The sequence below is a fragment of the Pongo pygmaeus genome, chromosome 4 (assembly GCF_028885625.2).
Source record: "Pongo pygmaeus isolate AG05252 chromosome 4, NHGRI_mPonPyg2-v2.0_pri, whole genome shotgun sequence".
Lineage (NCBI taxonomy): Eukaryota > Metazoa > Chordata > Mammalia > Primates > Hominidae > Pongo > Pongo pygmaeus.
Window position 1 is genome coordinate 145,901,182 of NC_072377.2, and position 21,702 is coordinate 145,922,883.

General features: G+C 44.1%; 5 protein-coding genes across 5 annotated transcripts in view; all 5 read left to right on the plus strand.

Annotated features, from left to right (window-relative positions):
• The window catches only part of LOC129036253 (protocadherin gamma-A3), a 173,655-nt gene that overhangs the window by 47,095 nt on the left and 104,858 nt on the right, over positions 1–21,702 (plus strand). The gene's annotated exons all lie outside the window — the stretch shown is intronic.
• Positions 366–4,099, plus strand: PCDHGB4 (protocadherin gamma subfamily B, 4). Its single transcript, XM_054489328.2, has one exon. The coding sequence runs from the start codon at positions 1,638–1,640 to the stop codon at positions 4,047–4,049; it is 2,412 nt and encodes an 803-aa protein (XP_054345303.1). The 5' UTR covers positions 366–1,637; the 3' UTR covers positions 4,050–4,099.
• Positions 4,235–11,229, plus strand: PCDHGA8 (protocadherin gamma subfamily A, 8). The gene has a single exon (XM_054489319.2). The coding sequence runs from the start codon at positions 6,559–6,561 to the stop codon at positions 9,019–9,021; it is 2,463 nt and encodes an 820-aa protein (XP_054345294.1). The 5' UTR covers positions 4,235–6,558; the 3' UTR covers positions 9,022–11,229.
• Positions 11,682–16,053, plus strand: PCDHGB5 (protocadherin gamma subfamily B, 5). Its single transcript, XM_063665571.1, has one exon. The coding sequence runs from the start codon at positions 11,890–11,892 to the stop codon at positions 14,344–14,346; it is 2,457 nt and encodes an 818-aa protein (XP_063521641.1). The 5' UTR covers positions 11,682–11,889; the 3' UTR covers positions 14,347–16,053.
• On the plus strand, positions 16,187–21,610 carry PCDHGA9 (protocadherin gamma subfamily A, 9). The gene has a single exon (XM_054489315.2). The coding sequence runs from the start codon at positions 16,781–16,783 to the stop codon at positions 19,262–19,264; it is 2,484 nt and encodes an 827-aa protein (XP_054345290.1). The 5' UTR covers positions 16,187–16,780; the 3' UTR covers positions 19,265–21,610.

The following is a 21,702-nucleotide window of genomic DNA, read 5'->3' on the forward strand; positions in this document are numbered from 1 at the left end:
AATAACCCAATCTGGGATTAACTACTTCCATATTCTTTTGTATAACATTTTAGTAAAGCTCAATATATCAAGTGATTGTCTTCCAGAAGGGGTGGATGACAAGGTAATCTTGATTCCAGAGACCTTTGAGTATTAATTAAAAAGACACTTTTAGCCAGGTATGGTGTTGCAAGCTATAGCCCACCTGCATGGGAGGCTGAAGCAAGAGGACAGCTTGAACCCAAGAATTGGAGGCCCACCTAGATAATATAACAAGACTCTGTCTCTTCAGAAAAAGACTTCTTTTTAGACTAGTGTTGTGTTTGGTAGTATTTTGCACGATAGACTGTACAATAGTGTGGGGGATACATTTTTTTTTTTGAGATGGAGTCTCGCTCTGTCACCCACGCTGGATACATTTTACAAGTTCTGCAGTGTTCACATTTCAGATGTACAATCACTTGGGGTAGAAGACAATGTTGCTGACACCAACAATGTTACTGAGGGAAGGTCCTACGGCAGAAATACGGTTATAAGGTATTTTGTAAAAGAAAATCTCCTGACCAAAATTTATTAGATGCATAAAATTGTTTTTAAGCAATGGAGAGACATAATCACTAAACTCAGTGAGCTATTGCAATCAAACTTTCCAGGGATTGTTTCCTTCAATCAGAGGTCACCAAGGAAAGTAAAATAAGTGCAGAGGTAGGAAGCAGTGCTGCAGTGCAGCAGATCTCAGTGACTTTGTGTTTTGAGGCTGTGTATTATCCTCCTGATAACTTTGAAGATGAATGTTGTATTTCATAACCAGGAAAATAATTGTATAATGAGGAGAGGAGTAGGCTATTGCCTGTGATCATCGAAATGCGAATCACATAATATTCCTGTAATGAAATCACTGAAACTATTGGGAAAGGGGATGTATTTGAAGATAAGTATAAATTGCACCTTCTAAAAGGCAATTTTGGCATTACTGATACTCTCCGCAAAAAGTTGAAATAAATCAACTTGGAGGTACTTAGAAAAGTGGAGAAAATGTTAGGAACAATGAAAGAAAGATAAAGTGTATCCAGTATATTTCTAATGAGTAAGTATGGAAAACTACTGTACTCTGAGACGGTTTAGGCCAAGTCTGTGTTACGGCTATCTTTATATAGATAGTGCATGTTTGAAGATTGGGGAAAGCTTATGTCAATAGATGTTTATGTACTTAATCTACATGATTTGCCTAAAAATCTTCAAAGTTGGGTTGAAGGCATTCCTAAGAGTACATTTTTAGACGTCATTAAATATACAGACCTATCCACGTAGTTTTTGTTCTTTCAGTTAGGCACACAGTTATAATTATTGCACTGGTTAACTTGAAGCAGCAGAGGCTGTAGTTTCCTAGTACTGACTCTGGGCGCCGCTGTTGGCCAAAGTGGGGAGCCTGGCGCTCCAGATCTCCTCGCGCAGCCGCAGCGCGCTTTCCAGGGCAGCCCCAGCTCAGACTCCCCAGCGCCAGCCTTCACACCGCTTCCTCCTCAGAAAAAGAAGAGTTTTTTCTTGAACTGGAACTGGAACTAAAGTCCGTTCGGAGATCCAAAAATCTGCAATACGGAGGTCATTTGTAACCCGGAGACTCCAGGCTGGTGAGCAAGCTGAGGAGAGCAAGAGGGATGGGGAGCGGCGCCGGGGAGCTGGGCCGGGCTGAGAGGCTGCCAGTGCTCTTTCTCTTCCTGCTGCGTTTGTTCTGCCCGGCGCTCTGTGAGCAGATCCGCTACAGGATTCCCGAGGAAATGCCCAAGGGCTCCGTAGTGGGGAACCTCGCCACGGACCTGGGGTTCAGCGTCCAGGAGTTACCGACTCGAAAACTGCGCGTCAGTTCGGAGAAGCCTTACTTCACCGTGAGCGCAGAGAGCGGGGAGTTGCTTGTGAGCAGCAGGCTAGACAGGGAGGAGATATGCGGGAAGAAGCCAGCTTGTGCTCTGGAATTTGAGGCTGTTGCTGAAAATCCACTGAACTTTTATCACGTGAATGTGGAGATCGAGGACATTAATGACCACACGCCAAAATTCACGCAAAATTCCTTTGAGCTGCAAATAAGTGAGTCTGCACAGCCTGGCACACGATTTATATTAGGATCTGCCCATGATGCGGATATTGGTAGCAACACACTGCAGAATTACCAACTCAGCCCCAGTGATCATTTCTCACTGATAAATAAAGAGAAATCAGATGGCAGTAAATACCCTGAGATGGTATTGAAGACACCTTTGGACAGAGAAAAGGAGAAATCCTACCACTTGACTTTGACTGCCTTGGACTTTGGAGCTCCACCCCTAAGCAGCACTGCACAGATACACGTTCTAGTGACTGATGCCAATGATAATGCTCCAGTGTTCAGTCAAGACGTATACAGGGTGAGCCTTTCAGAAAACGTGTACCCGGGGACCACGGTGCTACAGGTGACTGCCACGGACCAGGATGAGGGTGTCAATGCCGAGATTACTTTCTCTTTCAGTGAAGCTAGCCAGATCACCCAATTTGACCTGAACTCTAACACCGGGGAGATTACTGTTTTAAGTGCATTAGATTTTGAAGAAGTCAAAGAATATTCCATAGTTTTGGAAGCAAGGGACGGTGGAGGAATGATTGCGCAATGCACAGTGGAGGTAGAAGTCATAGATGAAAATGACAACGTCCCAGAAGTGATATTCCAGTCTCTACCCAACCTAATCATGGAGGACGCCGAGCTGGGAACACATATTGCTTTGCTCAAAGTCCGTGACAAGGATTCCAGACACAATGGAGAAGTTACTTGTAAATTGGAAGGTGATGTTCCATTTAAAATATTAACTTCCTCAAGAAACACATATAAATTAGTGACAGATGCTGTTCTAGACCGCGAGCAGAATCCAGAGTACAATATCACCATTACGGCAACAGATCGGGGCAAGCCTCCCCTCTCCTCCAGTTCCAGCATCACCCTGCACATTGGTGATGTAAACGACAACGCTCCGGTTTTCTCACAGTCTTCCTATATAGTCTACGTGACGGAGAACAACCCGCCTGGAGCCTCTATTTCACAAGTCAGCGCTTCTGATCCTGACTTGGGGCCCAACGGCCAAGTCTCTTACTGCATCATGGCCAGTGACCTGGAGCAGCGGGAGCTGTCATCCTACGTGTCCATAAGCACGGAGAGCGGGGTGGTGTTCGCGCAGCGCGCCTTCGACCACGAGCAGCTGCGCGCCTTCGAGCTCACACTGCAGGCCCGCGACCAGGGCTCGCCAGCGCTCAGCGCGAACGTGAGCCTGCGGGTGTTAGTGGGCGACCTCAATGACAATGCGCCACGGGTGCTGTACCCCGCGCTGGGTCCCGACAGCTCTGCGCTCTTCGATATGGTGCCGCGCGCTGCAGAGCCCGGCTACCTGGTGACCAAGGTAGTGGCGGTGGACGCAGACTCAGGACACAACGCCTGGCTGTCCTACTACGTGCTGCAGGCTAGCGAGCCCGGGCTCTTCAGCCTGGGGCTGCGCACGGGCGAAGTGCGCACAGCGCGTGCCTTAGGCGACAGGGACGCGGCCCGCCAGCGCCTGCTGGTCGCCGTGCGTGACGGTGGACAGCCACCACTCTCGGCCACTGCCACGTTGCACCTGGTCTTCGCCGACAGCTTGCAGGAGGTGCTGCCGGATATCACTGACCGCCCCGACCCCTCTGACCCCCAGGCTGAGCTGCAGTTTTACCTGGTGGTGGCCTTGGCCTTGATCTCAGTGCTCTTCCTCGTGGCCATGATTCTGGCCATTGCCTTGCGCCTGCGACGCTCTTCCAGCCCCGCCACCTGGAGCTGCTTCCAGCCTGGTCACTGTGTTAAATCCGAATCCGTGGTTCCCCCCAACTACAGCGAGGGGACTTTGCCTTATTCCTACAATCTATGTGTTGCGCATACAGGAAAGACGGACTTTAATTTCCTAAAATGTAGTGAGCAGTTGAGTTCAGGACAAGACATACTTTGCGGTGATTCATCTGGGGCCTTATTTCCACTTTGTAATTCCAGCGAATTGACTTCCCATCAGGTGAGTTTCCTTTAAGTATAATTTAATTTTCATTGCCTACCCATTTCTCCATATTCACAAGAAAATATACATATTTGCAGGAAAATATATAATTTTTAGATCTCATGAATCATTTTAGGAAAGTTGTAGTCAGTTAAAAAGCTGTCGTATCATTCTTCAAAGGAGGAGTGAAGTAGGAGCAATTGTGTGGCCCAACATTTGTTTGTTTGTTAGTCAAGCTTAGATTTATAAAGCAATGAGGGTGCGGTTTTAACCACAAAGTGAAAGTGTTAGACAGTTGGCTCTCTCCTAAAAAGTGAATGAGATTTTTCCTCTACATTTTCCTTCTTGTTGACTAATATATGATGAATACCTTTTTTTCAGATTGGACATACCATAAATATAAAAATAAAGCCAAAGAATTTAAGCTAAAATTCAACACTCTTCTTAACTAATTTAACTGGTATGGTCTCCATAGTAGTCTACTGTTTTGTTTCATGTGTTAACTTCCCTTTTGTTTCAAAAGCTCTTAGAATAAGGAGTCAACTGGATTTTTATGTCCATGGACCCCTTGTGATTATATGCAGTGTACGCTGTGTGTGCGTGTGTGTGTGTGTGTGTGTGTGTGTGATCCTTTTACTTAGAAAAATGTCTGCTATGCTCATTAGAGGATCAAAAGCAGGTTCTCCTTACTTGCAACATAGGAGTTTCAGGATTAATCTGTATTCAAGCTCATTCTATACCCTTCATCAAAGAGAAAAGACAATGTTTTGTGTCTGTTGTCCCTCTCACACACAGCCCTAATATATAATGTGTAACTGCCTTATCTGCAGCCCTAAACTAATATAGCAAGAGGTCTTCTAATCATTCTGCTACCTCTAGGAAAGAAATATAGTCTTGAAAACTGCCAGTCTGGTGTGCATACAAAATATATACAAAATACCAAGGAACATTATATGAGCCTTTTGCTAGGTATCTCTAAGCAACTGCTTCAGTTAATGGCCACTTTACAAATTGCTGAAGGAAGGAAACCTCTTTTGATTCTTTTTTTTTTTTTTTTTTTTGAGACAGAGTCTCTGTCTATTACTCAGGCTCTAGTGCAGTGGCACAATGATAGCTCACTCCAGCCTCAAACTCCTGGGCTCAAGCATTCCTTCTGCATCAGCCTCCTGACTAGCTGGAACTCAGGCTCATGCCACCAGACCTGGCTAATTTTTCTGTTTTCAGTAGAGACAATATTTTCCTTCACTAATTTAACTGGTATGGTTTCCATTGTCTACCCAGTTTTCCATATGCATAAGAAAATATATTCACAGGAAAATATAAAGTTTTCAGATTTCATGAGTGGTTTTAAGAAAGTTTTAGTCAGTGAAAAAACTATCATACCATTCTTCAAAGGAAGGGTGAAATAAGTTGATCTGCTACATTGGCCAGGCTGGTCTTGAAGGGAAACAGACTTTTTTGTAGTCATACTTATCATTTGGCTTCTTAGTAAGTATTATATAGTCATTACTCTTTGCAGTTTTTTAGATCAAAGTGTTAATGTAGGTAAAGTTAACTTTAGAATATATGTAAAAGTCAAGTCTGCTTAAATTTAATTATCTCTTTGGCGAGAGGGATGGGATGGAGCTTTGCTTTTTATCATATATTCATCTGTACCTTTCAAGTATTCAAATAGAAAAATATAAACAATGTAAATAAAACAGCAAAACAATATAATATCTCATAAAACTGCAATGGTAAAAGCATTTATCCTATTGAAATTCCACAATTTTTATTTGAAAATATTATCAACATGTAATTCAAGAGGCATTTAGAAGAATAATTTAAAAGCAACAACTCTATAGAAAGCTTGTAAAACGATTAAGTAGTTTAAACCAAATAAAACAATTTCTGAGTCAGTCATCTCCAGTAGGTCTATTTTAGTCTCAAGATAAATTCATTTCTGGTGACAACTGAAGTTCTTTGTTATTTGTTAGTATATATTGGAGACATTTACAATAAAGCTTAGAGCACAATGGGAAATGAAAGTATCATTTTTTTTTAAGAACAAATGTATTACAGAAATGTGAGTAATTTAATCCGATGCTACAATCTGATCATTCTGATCTAAACTGATCATTTAATAACACTAAATAAAACCTTCATCTCACATTCTTTGGCTGTTTCTTTTAAAATATGGGTTTAGGGATAAATCAAATAAATTCCAAACAAAGTAATAAGCAAATGATTTTTTTCCCTCAGTAATCTAGTAGAGTATTACATTTAGAAGTAATCTGTATCTCAGTGCAGTAACTATTTAGGACTCTAAGCGCCGCTATTCACCTACTGGAAGACAAATGCAACCGAAAACACTCAGATCTCACACCTCACAAAGACCCGCAGATGCCACAAACTAACTGCTGGACTGCAGCGAAACCCCACCCCTGTTTGGAGGCACTCCAGGTTTCCGGAGGATTATTATCTCCATAGCTGCGGCAAGAAACTAAATAAGACCCATTTATGCACAGTGAAGATTCTGAGAGGATTCTGCAGCAAAACAACAATGGCCGCTCCACAGAGTCGCCCCAGACGCGGCGAGCTGATCCTGCTGTGCGCGCTGCTGGGGACGCTGTGGGAAATCGGGAGGGGACAGATTCGCTACTCGGTGCCAGAAGAGACGGACAAAGGCTCCTTCGTGGGTAATATCTCCAAGGACCTGGGGCTGGACCCCTGGGACCTGACGAAGCACGGAGTCCGTATCGTCTCCAGAGGTAGGACGCAGCTCTTTGCTCTGAACCCGCGCAGCGGCAGCTTGGTCACCGCGGGCAGGATAGATCGGGAGGAGCTCTGCGCTCAGAGCCCGCGGTGTCTGATAAATATTAACATCCTGGTTGAGGATAAAGGAAAACTCTTTGGGATAGAAATAGAAATAATTGATATTAACGATAATAACCCAAAATTCCGGGTCGAAGATCTAGAAGTAAAAATTAACGAAATCGCGGTTCCTGGAGCACGTTATCCACTCCCAGAAGCTGTTGACCCGGATGTGGGCGTGAACTCCCTCCAGAGCTACCAGCTCAACCCCAATCACCAGTTCTCCCTAGACGTGCAGACTGGAGACAATGGAGCCATAAACCCAGAGCTGGTGCTGGAGCGCGCCCTGGACAGGGAGGAAGAGGCTGCTCACCACCTGGTCCTCACGGCCTCGGATGGCGGCGAGCCGCGTCGCTCTAGCACAGTGCGCATCCATGTGACAGTGTTGGATACAAATGACAATGCCCCGGTTTTTGCTCACCCGATTTACCGAGTGAAAGTCCTGGAGAACATGCCCCCAGGCACGCGGCTGCTTACTGTAACAGCCAGCGACCCAGATGAGGGAATCAACGGAAAAGTGGCATACAAATTCCGGAAAATTAATGAAAAACAAACTCCGTTATTCCAGCTTAATGAAAATACTGGGGAAATATCAATAGCGAAAAGTCTAGATTATGAAGAATGTTCGTTTTATGAAATGGAAATACAAGCCGAAGATGTGGGGGCACTTCTGGGGAGGACCAAGTTGCTCATTTCGGTGGAAGATGTAAATGACAATAGACCAGAAGTGATCATTACGTCTTTATTTAGCCCAGTGTTAGAAAATTCTCTTCCTGGGACAATAATTGCCTTCTTGAGTGTTCATGACCAAGACTCTGGAAAGAATGGTCAAGTTGTCTGTTACACGCCTGATAATTTACCTTTTAAATTAGAAAAGTCAATAGATAATTATTATAGATTAGTGACAAGGAAATATTTGGATCGAGAAAATGTCTCTATCTACAATATCACAGTGATGGCCTCAGATCTAGGAACACCGCCTCTGTCCACTGAAACTCAAATCGCTCTGCACGTGGCAGACATTAACGACAACCCTCCTACTTTCCCTCATGCCTCCTACTCAGCGTATATCCTAGAGAACAACCTGAGAGGAGCCTCCATCTTCTCCTTGACTGCACACGACCCCGACAGCCAGGAGAATGCCCAGGTCACTTACTCTGTGACCGAGGACACGCTGCAGGGGGCGCCCCTGTCCTCGTACATCTCCATCAACTCTGACACCGGTGTCCTGTATGCGCTGCAATCTTTCGACTATGAGCAGATCCGAGACCTACAGCTACTGGTAACAGCCAGCGACAGCGGGGACCCGCCCCTCAGCAGCAACGTGTCACTGAGCCTGTTCGTGCTGGACCAGAATGACAACGCACCCGAGATCCTGTACCCCGCCCTCCCCACAGACGGTTCCACTGGCGTGGAGCTGGCTCCCCGCTCCGCAGAGCTCGGCTACCTGGTGACCAAGGTGGTGGCGGTGGACAGAGACTCGGGCCAGAACGCCTGGCTGTCCTACCGTCTGCTCAAGGCCAGCGAGCCGGGACTCTTCTCGGTGGGTCTGCACACAGGCGAGGTGCGCACGGCTCGGGCCCTGCTGGACAGAGACGCGCTCAAGCAGAGCCTCGTGGTGGCCGTCCAGGACCACGGCCAGCCCCCTCTCTCCGCCACTGTCACGCTCACCGTAGCCGTGGCTGACAGCATCCCCGAAGTCCTGACCGAGTTGGGCAGTCTGAAGCCTTCGGTCGACCCGAACGATTCGAGCCTTACACTCTATCTCGTGGTGGCAGTGGCTGCCATCTCCTGTGTCTTCCTCGCCTTTGTCGTTGTGCTTCTGGGGCTCAGGCTGAGGCGCTGGCACAGGTCACGCCTGCTCCAGGATTCCGGTGGCAGATTGGTGGGCGTGCCTGCCTCACATTTTGTGGGTGTTGAGGAGGTACAGGCTTTCCTGCAGACCTATTCCCAGGAAGTCTCCCTCACCGCCGACTCGAGGAAGAGTCATCTGATCTTTCCCCGGCCCAACTACGCAGACACTCTCATCAGTCAGGGGAGCTGTGAGAAAAATGATTCTTTGTTAACATCCGTAGATTTTCATGAATATAAGAATGAAGCTGATCATGGTCAGGTGAGTTTAGTTCTTTGCTTGCTTTTAATTTCCAGATGAATTTTATTTGGCATAAATCATGTTTTGAAAAACATTGTGAAGATAGTTGAAAATAATTTTTAAGGCGTATCACAGAGTTTTGGGTTTATTTTGGTGGTGTTACTATAAAATTGAACTCTAATAGTCGTAGGTTATTGTTTCATTTGCTTTTAAACGACTTGGAAAAGATTGTTCAACCATTTTAAACCTTCCAGTATTTTATTCCTATTATCACTCATTCACTTAAGAAGTACCTACCCGTCCAAACTTGTGATTTTGTTATTGTTTGTGTGTGCATGTGTGTGTGTGTGTGTGTGTGTGTGTATCCCAAACTAGAACTTCAGAAAATTATCAAGAAGTCTAAAGCCTTGTTATTAGCTTAGCAAAAGTAAAATATATCTCAGAATTTTTAGGGTTATGTTTAACATTTGAACCTATAACTAGGCTCTTGAAGGTTTCTTCACTTTAAACCTCTTTTCTGAGCCCTGTTTCTGTACCAGTGCCCTTCAAAACTTTAATACTTCTTACCATCTTTCAAAACATGAACAAACTTTAAAGATGGATCTTGGTGGGAGATGAGACTGGTTACTAAATATTAAGTATGTGTGTCAGTGGTCACCTGGGCTCCATGCCCATGGAGAAATGAAATCTAAAGCCTAGAATGTCCATTGCTCCCCCAAACAAAAAACAAAAGCAAAAACATTAGATCTGAATTAAAATGTAATTTTAAACTGTTGAAAGTGACTTTTGTAAAATACGAAATAACATATTTCAATACAATTCCAATGAGCTGTTTCGCTTGTGCATCGATGTGAAATGGTGAGAATGTTGATTTTAAGAACCAAAGTTTCAAGTACACAAGTTCTAAATAAGCTGATCAATTCAATTAAAGTTATTCAGTCTTGGCTGGACACAGTGCCTCATGTCTGAAATTCCAGCACTTTGGGAGCCTGGGGCAGGAGGACCGCTTGAGCCCGGGGTTTGAAACTGCAGTGAGCTATGATCATGCCACTGCACTCCAGCCTAGGTGACAGAACTAGACCCTGTATCTAAAAAAACTAATATTAGGCCGGGCGCGGTGGCTCACGCCTGTAATTCCAGCACTTTGGGAGGCTGAGGTGGGTGGATCACCTGAGGTCAGGAGTTCAAGATCAGCCTGGCAAACATGGTGAAACCCCGTCTCTACTAAAAACTACAAAAATTAGCTGGGCATGGTGGCATGCGCCTGTGGTCCCAGCTACTCGGGAGGCTGAGGCAGAAGAATTGCTTGAACCCGGGAGGTGGAGGTTGCAGTAAGCCGCGATCCTGTCGCTGCACTCCAGCCTGGGCAACAGGGCGAGACTCCGTCTCAAAGAAAAAAAAAAAAAACTAATATTAATAGTAAAAACTCAGTATAGGCTATCCATTACTGTATTCCTGCATACCTTCTTGTAGCATTTGAATAAAGCTAATCCTTGAATTGATTGTCGTAAGGTAGAAGTAGATGACCCAATAAATGTTTGTTATTAATAAAAAGGACATTTCCTAAGGATTGTGTAGTGTTCTACTGTATGGTGCATATTCAGTGGAGTGGGAGTTAACTTCATAGTTTGTGTACCATTTGGATGCACATTTGAGAGGACAACATATTATTGACACTTTGCAATTTTAAAAACTGGGATGAAAGTTGCCCTAGTAGGAAAGAAAATCCTTACTCTCCCTAAAAATGTTGGCTAGTTGTTTTTATTAATCTGACAAAAGGACTAAAGAAGGTTGACCAATGTCCACAAATTTATGTAAATGAACTTATGAGCTTCATTTATCCAATTCCAAAGTCATTTCTTCACTACAGTGATGGTACATAGGATAATAATGCAATCCACTAGAATATCCCTTTGTACCTTGTATTGCAGAATAGATAAGCATTTCCCCAATAACTCTTAAGAATGAATTTATGTACTGTAAAAGATATGACATAAGACAAGTATTTTGAGATATGAAGAAGAGCAACGTAGTAGGGTATATCATTTCTTAGCTACATCATATGGGCAGTATACTTGAAAGAATATTTCCTGAAGTAGAAGAGTAAAGAAAAATTATTTTTATAAAGAATGTTAATATTGTCAGGAAGAGGAGATGTTTGGGGATTGGTATAAAATTGCCACAACTTTACAAAATAGTTTTAAATAGTATAGATTTCCCTAGTATGTGTAATATAAAACACTAGAAATATTGGGGAGTTGGAAATCATAGAAATGAACAGAAGAATGATAAAATTGCTTTGACATACCATAGCTAATAAAAAATGAATTTTTGAAATCAGTATAGTATGAAGCCTCTGAGACCAAGAACTGTATCATATTAATTATTATATTGCCAGTGACAAGGACAATACTTAGTTCTAGCTAAGAGTTCAAGGTATGTTTGCAGAATGGTGAAAGAATGGACCAGTATATGCAGGTTTGTATAAAAACCCAACGTGATATTTCTAATAATTTGGAAAGCAGAGAAAGATACCTTAAAGAGGGTGTTATAATTTTTTATTAAGTATATGAACGTAAAACCTTGGCTTGTTAAGTTAGGCACACAAATACAATTACTGCACTGGTTAAACTGAAGCAGCAGAGGCTGTAGTTTCCTAGTGCTGACTCTGGGCGCCGCTGTTGGCCAAAGTGGAGAGCTTGGCGCTCCACATCTCCTCGCGCAGCCGCAGCGCGCTTTCCAGGGCAGCCCCAGCTCAGACTCCCCAGCGCCAGCCTTCACACCGCTTCCTCCTCAGAAAAAGAAGAGTTTTTTCTTGAACTGGAACTGGAACTAAAGTCCGTTCGGAGATCCAAAAATCTGCAATACGGAGGTCATTTGTAACCCGGAGACTCCAGGCTGGTGAGCAAGCTGAGGAGAGCAAGAGGGATGGGGAGCGGCGCCGGGGAGCTGGGCCGGGCTGAGAGGCTGCCAGTGCTCTTTCTCTTCCTGCTGCGTTTGTTCTGCCCGGCGCTCTGTGAGCAGATCCGCTACAGGATTCCCGAGGAAATGCCCAAGGGCTCCGTAGTGGGGAACCTCGCCACGGACCTGGGGTTCAGCGTCCAGGAGTTACCGACTCGAAAACTGCGCGTCAGTTCGGAGAAGCCTTACTTCACCGTGAGCGCAGAGAGCGGGGAGTTGCTTGTGAGCAGCAGGCTAGACAGGGAGGAGATATGCGGGAAGAAGCCAGCTTGTGCTCTGGAATTTGAGGCTGTTGCTGAAAATCCACTGAACTTTTATCACGTGAATGTGGAGATCGAGGACATTAATGACCACTCGCCAAAATTCACGCAAAATTCCTTTGAGCTGCAAATAAGTGAGTCTGCACAGCCTGGCACACGATTTATATTAGAAGTAGCAGAAGATGCAGATATTGGCTTAAACTCTCTACAGAAGTATAAACTCTCTCTTAACCCAAGTTTCTCATTAATAATTAAGGAGAAACAAGATGCTAGTAAATACCCGGAACTGGCACTGGAGAAAACCTTAGACCGGGAACAACAGAGTTACCATCGTTTAGTCCTGACTGCATTGGACGGTGGACATCCACCCCTAAGCGGCACCACTGAGCTCCGGATCCGGGTAACTGACGCCAATGATAATCCCCCGGTATTCAACCGGGATGTGTACAGAGTCAGCCTTCGGGAAAACGTGCCACCAGGCACCACTGTGCTGCAAGTGTCAGCCACTGACCAAGACGAGGGCATCAACTCAGAAATTACTTATTCCTTCTACAGAACCGGGCAAATCTTTGGTCTGAATTCAAAGAGCGGGGAAATTACCACTCAAAAGAAACTGGATTTTGAAGAAACCAAGGAATATTCAATGGTAGTAGAAGCGAGGGATGGTGGTGGACTGGTTGCACAATGTACAGTTGAAATTAATATTCAAGATGAAAATGACAATAGCCCAGAAGTTACATTCCATTCTCTACTTGAAATGATTCTGGAAAACGCGGTGCCTGGAACACTAATTGCTTTGATTAAAATACATGACCAAGATTCTGGGGAAAATGGGGAGGTTAATTGTCAATTACAAGGCGAAGTCCCTTTTAAGATGATCTCTTCATCCAAAAATTCGTACAAGTTGGTAACAGATGGAACCCTAGACCGAGAGCAGACCCCGGAGTACAATGTCACCATCACAGCCACAGACAGGGGCAAGCCGCCCCTCTCCTCCAGCATAAGCGTCATCCTACATATTAGAGACGTCAACGATAACGCTCCGGTTTTCCACCAGGCGTCCTACTTAGTCAGTGTACCCGAAAACAACCCTCCTGGGGCCTCCATCGCGCAAGTCTGCGCCTCGGACCCGGACTTGGGGTTGAACGGCCAAGTCTCCTACTCCATCATGGCCGGCGACCTAGAGCCTCTGGCACTGGCCTCTTACGTGTCCGTAAGCGCGCAAAGTGGGGTGGTGTTTGCGCAGCGCGCCTTTGACTTCGAGCAGCTGCGCACCTTCGAACTCACACTGCAGGCCCGCGACCAGGGTTCGCCTGCGCTCAGCGCAAACGTGAGCCTGCGCGTGTTGGTGAGCGACCGAAACGACAACGCACCGCGGGTGCTGTACCCCGCGCTGGGTCCCGACGGCTCTGCGCTCTTCGATATGGTGCCGCGCGCTGCAGAGCCCGGCTACCTGGTGACCAAGGTAGTGGCGGTGGACGCAGACTCAGGACACAACGCCTGGCTGTCCTACCACGTGCTGCAGGCCAGCGAGCCCGGGCTCTTCAGCCTGGGGCTGCGCACGGGAGAGGTGCGCACAGCGCGTGCCTTAGGCGACAAGGACGCGGCCCGCCAGCGCCTGCTGGTCGCTGTGCGTGACGGTGGACAGCCGCCACTCTCCGCCACCGCCACGCTGCACTTGGTCTTTGCTGACAGCTTGCAGGAGGTGCTGCCGGATATCACTGACCGCCCTGTACCCTCTGACCCCCAGGCTGAGCTGCAGTTTTACCTAGTGGTGGCCTTGGCCTTGATCTCAGTGCTCTTCCTCCTGGCCGTGATTCTGGCCATTGCCTTGCGCCTGCGACGCTCCTCCAGCCCCGCCGCCTGGAGCTGCTTCCAACCTGGTCTCTGTGTCAAGTCTGGACCTGTGGTTCCCCCCAACTACAGTGAGGGGACTTTGCCTTATTCCTACAACCTATGTGTTGCACATACAGGAAAGACGGAGTTTAATTTTCTAAAATGTAGTGAGCAATTGAGTTCAGGACAAGACATACTTTGTGGTGATTCATCTGGGGCCTTATTTCCACTTTGTAATTCCAGCGAGTCGACTTCCCATCCTGAGTTGGTGAGTTTCATTTATGTCTATTCTTTTTCATTACCCACCCAATTTTCTGTATTTACATGAAACTACCGTATATTTTCAGGTCCAATGAGTTGTCTTAGGGAAGTTATAGCTGCTCAGAAAGCTGTCCTACCATTCTTTAAGAGGAGCAGTAAATTGTGAGTTCTTATGTCTCATAGAAGAAGTAGCCTTATAGATTTACAAAGTAGTGAGAGTTTGCTCTTAGCTTCCTAGCTAGCAAAAACATTTGGTGCTTTTTCTTGTCCTCTTTCTCAAAGCTAATGAAATATACCCATTCATTGTCTCATTCTTTAACATGTTTATATTTTATTATATGTAGATAAGCCATTAAACTTAATGTATGTAATCATTTAATTCATCTTTTAAAGCAAAGAAACTGCTAGTAGGTGTCTTTCTTCACTGATTTCACTGGTAGTTTTCATCTCTTTCTTATGTTCCTCATATATACTTTCTTATTCCTACCTAATGGATTTATGATTTTTTGAATTCCTAAAATTTTATTAAAAATACTATATGTTGGCTGGGTGCAGTGGCTCATGCCTGTAATCCCAGCACTTTGGGAGGCTGAGGCGGTTGGATCACACGGTCAGGAGTTCAAGACCAGCCTGGCCAACTCCAACATGGTGAAACCCCGTCTCTACTAAAAATACAAAAATTAGCTGGGTGTGGTGGCGGGCGCCTGTAATCCCAGCTACTCAGGAGGCTAAGGCAGGAGAATTGCTTGAACCCAAGAGGTAGAGGTTGCGGTGAGCCGAGATCACTCCATTGCATTCCAGCCTGGGCAACAAGAGCAAAACTCCATCTCAAAAAAAGAAGAAGAAGAGGAAGAGGAAGAGGAAGAAGGAGGAGGAGGAGGAGGAGGAGGAAGAGGAAGAATACTATATGTTATGTGCATGAGAGAGAAAGAGAGAGACTGATTCACTGAACTGAGAAGGTCCAAATCATCCAAATCATTTTCTAAGTTTATCCAGGTTTTCTTGGATGCAAAATCCTTCTCTACCTCTATATAATTACCAGAAGAAACTTACAAGAAAAGGAAATTCTATTGCCTGAATTTCTCTTGCTCGGAATCCTAACATATATTCTTGAAGAAGGGGAAAAAGACACCAGATTTGTCTTATCGTTTGGAGCTTTAAATATAAATGACTGGATGTTTTCTCAACATCCTTGTAGGACGGAAGGTGAATACAGAATTATTCCATTTTCAAGACAAAAACTACTAGTCTTGTGTACATACAAAGCTCCCATTACATGGTATAAGTCTTTTGCTTGGTTTTCCTTAGTATGTGATTCAGTAAATGGGTTCCTTACAAAGTGCTGAGATTTCTTATAATACCACTTACTTTTAACCTTTCAGTAGTTTTCTTTGTTGTATATTTTGTGTTCTTTTTCCCAAATTATTATATAAGTTTAAGTGATCCTTAGAATAATGTTTAAGACCACTTTAAAATTGCATAATTTAGTGATGAAGGATTAAAATAGAAACTTGCTTTTCAGTGTATATGCATTTGAATCATTGAAACACAGTCTGTGCATGCATTACATATTCACATTAAAAAAACTAAGCATTTTTTGAAATAGCAGAAAAGTTTAAGCAATTACAAAAATGTAAAAATTTCCAACTTTAATCCTGTTAATATTTAGCAATATTAGGTGAGAACATCTGTAACTATTGCTGAATTAATATTACTTTTATAATACAAAAATTTAAAAGAAACGTTTTTCCAGGAATTTTACCATCAAAATAAATTAACCCCAGAAAATAATTTCAAAGTGGATAATCTATCCTTATATATGTATTCAATACAATTATATATTTTACATTTACAAATATATAATATAGGTATAAAAATTAAAAATGAATGTACTTGCAAACAAGATTGCACATAAAAATTACTTCAGAAAATTGTTGATATACAGAAAAAATTGAAGCATCATAAAAAGGAAATTATAATAGTTTACATATCTAGAAATAGAGTGCAAAGTTCTACCAAGAGTAAGAGTAAATTAATATTAAGCGAAGGTTTGTGATTTAATAATACACTTACAGAAATTTTATTCCACTTTATTTACAACTCAGATATCTAAAAAATAGATTGCTTTTGAAATACAAATGCAAGAAACAATTGGAGAAATCTAAAATCATAATTAGAAGAGAGTAGTGTTTTCTTTATCAGCCATCGGATGTGTTACACATCAGTGGGTGTAGTAACGGCTTAGGACTCTGAGCGCCGCTGTTGATCAACTCTACGCAAAAATCAGGACTCCATCCGGATTTCCAGTTCTGCGACTACACAAAACCCGGCAGATACCACATACCTGCTCCCAGGCTGCAGCAAAACTCAGCCTCTTAACTTAGGGCACTCTGGCTTTCTTCTAAGGAAAAGGATCACAATACTTTGCAGGATGGAAGAAAGAACCTGATGAAGCAGCGCGCACAGAGAGCCTTTTGAGAAAATTCCAAAGCGAGGCAGCAATGGCAGCTCCAACCAAATGCCAGCTCCGCGGAAGATTAGTCCTGCTATGTTCGCTCCTGGGGATGCTATGGGAGGCCAGGGCCAGTCAGATTCGCTACTCAGTGCCTGAAGAGACAGAAAAGGGCTATATTGTGGGCAACATCTCCAAGGACCTGGCTCTGGAGCCCCGGGAGCTGGCGGAGCGCGGAGTCCGCATCGTCTCCAGAGGTAGGACGCAGCTTTTCTCTCTGAACCCGCGCGGCGGCACCTTGGTCACCGCGGGTAGGATAGACCGGGAGGAGCTCTGTGCTCAGAGCCCGCGGTGTCTGGTGAACTTTAAAGTCCTGGTTGAAGACAGAGTGAAACTGTACGGAATAGAAATAGAAGTAACTGATATTAACGACAGCGCCCCAAAATTCCAGGCCGAAAGTCTGGAAGTAAAAATTAACGAAATCGCGGTTCCTGGAGCACGTTATCCACTCCCAGAAGCTATTGATCCGGATGTTGGCGTGAACTCCCTCCAGAGCTACCAGCTCAGCCCCAATCACCACTTCTCCCTGAACGTGCAGACTGGAGACAATGGAGCCATAAACCCAGAGCTGGTGCTGGAGCGCGCCCTTGACAGGGAGGAGGCAACTGCTCACCACCTGGTCCTCACCGCCTCGGATGGCGGCGAGCCGCGTCGCTCCAGCACAGTGCGCATCCGTGTGACAGTGTTGGATACAAATGATAATGTCCCGGTTTTTGCTCAACCGATTTACCGAGTTAAAGTCCTTGAGAACGTGCCCCCAGGCACCTGGCTGCTTACTACAACAGCCAGCGACCTGGATGAGGGAATCAACGGGAAGGTGGCATACAAATTCTGGAAAATTAATGAAAAACAATCTCTGTTATTCCAGCTTAATGAAAATACTGGGGAAATATCAACAGCAAAAAGTCTAGATTATGAAGAATGTTCATTTTATGAAATGGAAATACAAGCTGAAGATGGTGGGGGATTGAAAGGGTGGACAAAAGTGCTCATTTCGGTGGAAGATGTAAATGACAATAGACCTGAAGTGACCATTACATCTCTGTTTAGCCCAGTGAGAGAAGATGCACCTCAGGGAACAGTAATTCTTCTTTTCAATGCTCATGACCGAGACTCCGGGAAGAATGGTCAAGTTGTCTGTTCTATCCAGGAGAATCTATCTTTTAAATTAGAAAATTCAGAAGAAGATTATTACAGATTGTTGACGGCCCAAATTCTTGACCGAGAAAAAGCCTCAGAATATAATATCACGGTGACTGCAATGGACAGAGGAACTCCGCCCCTGTCCACAGAAATTCACATCACCCTGCAAGTGACTGACATCAATGATAATCCACCTGCTTTCTCTCAAGCCTCCTACTCAGTCTACCTCCCGGAAAACAATGCCAGAGGTACTTCCATCTTCTCGGTGATTGCCTATGACCCTGATAGCAATGAGAATTCTAGAGTTATTTACTCCTTGGCAGAGGATACCATCCAAGGGTCTCCTCTCTCCACCTATGTATCTATTAACTCGGACACTGGCGTGCTGTATGCTCTACGCTCCTTTGACTATGAGCAGTTTCGAGATTTGCAAATGCAGGTGAGGGCAAGCGACAGTGGAAGCCCACCACTTAGCAGCAATGTGTCATTGAGACTGTTTGTTTTGGACCAGAATGACAACGCCCCGGAAATCCTGTACCCTGCCCTCCCCACTGATGATTCTACTGGTGTGGAGCTGGCACCCCGCTCTGCAGAGCCCGGCTACCTGGTGACCAAGGTGGTGGCAGTGGACAGAGACTCAGGCCAGAATGCTTGGCTCTCCTACCGCCTATTCAAGGCCAGTGAGCCAGGGCTGTTCTCAGTGGGGCTGCACACAGGTGAAGTGCGCACAGCTCGGGCCCTGCTAGATAGAGACGCGCTCAAACAGAGCCTTGTGGTGGCTGTACAGGACCATGGCCAGCCCCCTCTCTCGGCCACTGTCACGCTCACGGTAGCCATAGCTGACAGCATCCCAGACATCCTGGCTGACCTGGGCAGTCTTCAGATCCCTGCAGACCTGGAGGCCTCAGACCTTACCCTCTACCTCGTTGTGGCTGTGGCAGTCGTCTCCTGTGTCTTCCTCACCTTCATTATCACACTGCTGGCCCTCAGGCTGAGGCACTGGCACTCCTTGCGTCTGCTGCGGGCTACAAGTGATGGGTTGGCTGGTGTGCCCACCTCACACTTTGTGGGTGTAGATGGGGTTCGAGCTTTCCTACAGACCTATTCTCAGGAGTTCTCCCTCACCGCTGACTCAAGGAAGAGTCACCCGATCTTCCCCCAGCCCAACTATGCAGACACACTCATCAGCCAGCAGAGCTGTGAGAAAAATGAGCCTTTGTGCATCTCCGTAGATTCCAAGTTTCCTATAGAAGACACCCCTTTGGTTCCGGTGAGTTCATTTTCTTTCTTTCTTTTTTTTTTGTTTTGTTTTGTTTTGTTTTGTTTTTGAGACAGAGTCTTACTCTGTTACCCAGGCTGGAATGCAGTGGTGTGATCTCGGCTCACTGCAACCTCTGCCTCCCAAGTTCAAGTGATTGTCCTGCCTCAGCATCCCAAGTAGAGTCGCTGGGACTAGAGTACAGTAGCTGGGACTACAGGCCTCCCAAGTAGAATAACAGGGACTACAGGCACATGCCACCACGCCCGGCTAATTTTTTGTGTGTTTTTAGTAGAGACGGGGTGTCACTATGTTGGCCAGGCTGGTCTTGAATTCCTAACCTCAAGTGATCCACCCACCTCAGCCTCCCAAAGCGCTGGGATTACAGGCATGAGCCACTGCGCCTGGTCCTTAACTTTCTATTATAGTTATCTTTCTCTTTAACTGTTTGTACTTAAGGTAGTATAAGTTGATATCAGTGTGTTTCTCATCACTTTTCACTGGGCCTAATTGTTGCTCCAACACTGAAAGGAGGCATTTGTTGGTTATATTTGCTGATATAACTTTGATGTTCTCATAATAATTAACCTGCTGTCAATGTAAACCATTCTTCATGGGGTAGCTCTCAGCCTGCATTGATGTGGGCTTTTTGGGTAGGGTTGCTTCATTGGTTGCAGTGGACTCATATCATAAAATTCTTACTCCTTTTTTTTCTTAAGAGATGGGGGTGTCATTCTGTTGTCCAGGGTGGAATGCAGTGGTGTGAGTAAAGCTCACTGCAGTCTTAACCTCCTGGGCTTATGGGATCCTCCCACGTCAGCCTTCACAGTAGCTAGGACTGAGGTGGGAGGACTAGCAAGCTATGTTGCCCAGACTGGTCTCAAACGATCTTCCTGCTTCAGTTTCCCAAAGCACTGGTGAGGTGTGAACCACCTCACCCAGCAAATTCTTACTCCTAAGATCATTTATTCAGGTCATACTATGTTCGTAAGGGTAAACTGATAAAAAGGTAAATGTATTCTTCTTAGAGAAACAGCCGAAAGCCCAAATTTATTGCTTCTATTCTTCCATTTCTATGATAGGAAAACACCGCTTTGAGGTTATATTTTTCGGATCACAAGTGTGTAAAGTCTGTTTGTGTTTATAGATATTTTCTGACGAAGATTCAAACTTCAGTTATCCACTTCCAAACCCTAGTAAGCCAATTTTTTCCCTTTAATGGTGAAAGTTGTAACATCTTTTATTCTCATATCTTCAAAGGTCTTAATTTCCTAACGCTTTAATGTTAAATTATGGAGAATAGTAGGACATTCTTCTTTTCTATAGTATATGCTTGCTCAAGAGAAGTTTCTAAGACTGGACACTGTGAAATGACAAAACAAGGAATTAAAAATATTTCTTTCACTTATATATTATTTCTGGCTCAATTCTCCAACTTTTGAGGCTAGAAATGAACTTGCATATCAGATATAATTTAAGAAAATATTCTCAGGAACTGCTGGGAAGATTCTAAAACGATTTTACTGTTTTTAGCTATAAGGAAGAGAATAATGTATTATTTAATGTTATCTTAAACATAGTGTCATTTCAAGTAGTAAATAACATTTCACAAGACATTTGAAAATAAGCTTTGAAGTTGACTCAAAATTCTATGCTAAACATGTGATCCATAGATACATTGATGACTGCTGGCATTTCTGTGGAAATGAAGAATTGTTTTATTTGTTTGTAATTACTTGGGTTTCAGTTGCTTTATTTTTAAGAAAAAAAGCTAAACTGTCTGGTAATCCTTTATGACATACAGACATTTTAATTATTTCAAACACGTTTTCCCCCTTAAGCGGGTAGCAAAAAAAATGAAGCATACTTTAGGCTCATATTTTTAACCATGCAACAAGAAAATTGTTACAATTTCTGTTCTGAGGAGTATCCTTCATACTTAGTATTTATAAATATTGAAATGTGTGTTAATTTGGGGAAAGCATAACAGATATCCACGAAGGCTTGTATGTCATGGTAGGTAGTTACTATTCGATACCACAAAAATGTCTCTTGCCCTTAAAAGCAGAACACGAGGCTCACCAGACAGATGACTGAATGGAATGGAAAATGTTTATTTCTGTTTTTCTTAAGCTATGTAGGACTTAACTTATTGTGCATTGGTAACATTGTAGAACATAAACTGAAAGATAAAATTCTTGACCTTAATGTCTCATCTTAAAAAGAAATATTGATTGACATTCTATATCTCGTATTACTTAAAAATAATGGGGGAGCGCAGTATATATTAAACAAAGATTGACTTTGTAGTGATCATTGTTGAAGGTGGGGTGATGGCTATGTGAAGGTTCACTATATATACTCCCTACTGTTGTATAAGTTTGAAATTGTGCATAATAAATTTATTTAAAACACAAAGCATAGAAATATCTACTATAATATTATGGTGAGAGCAAAATTTGAGGGGAATGTACACCTGCATTTTCGAAGAATATATACATTTCGGAGAC

Bases quoted from the DNA above. Each gene is read 5' to 3' on its own strand.
- PCDHGA9 (XM_054489315.2), top strand. From the start codon at position 16,781: ATGGCAGCTCCAACCAAATGCCAGCTCCGCGGAAGATTAGTCCTGCTA.
- PCDHGA8 (XM_054489319.2), top strand. From the start codon at position 6,559: ATGGCCGCTCCACAGAGTCGCCCCAGACGCGGCGAGCTGATCCTGCTG.
- PCDHGB4 (XM_054489328.2), top strand. From the start codon at position 1,638: ATGGGGAGCGGCGCCGGGGAGCTGGGCCGGGCTGAGAGGCTGCCAGTG.
- PCDHGB5 (XM_063665571.1), top strand. From the start codon at position 11,890: ATGGGGAGCGGCGCCGGGGAGCTGGGCCGGGCTGAGAGGCTGCCAGTG.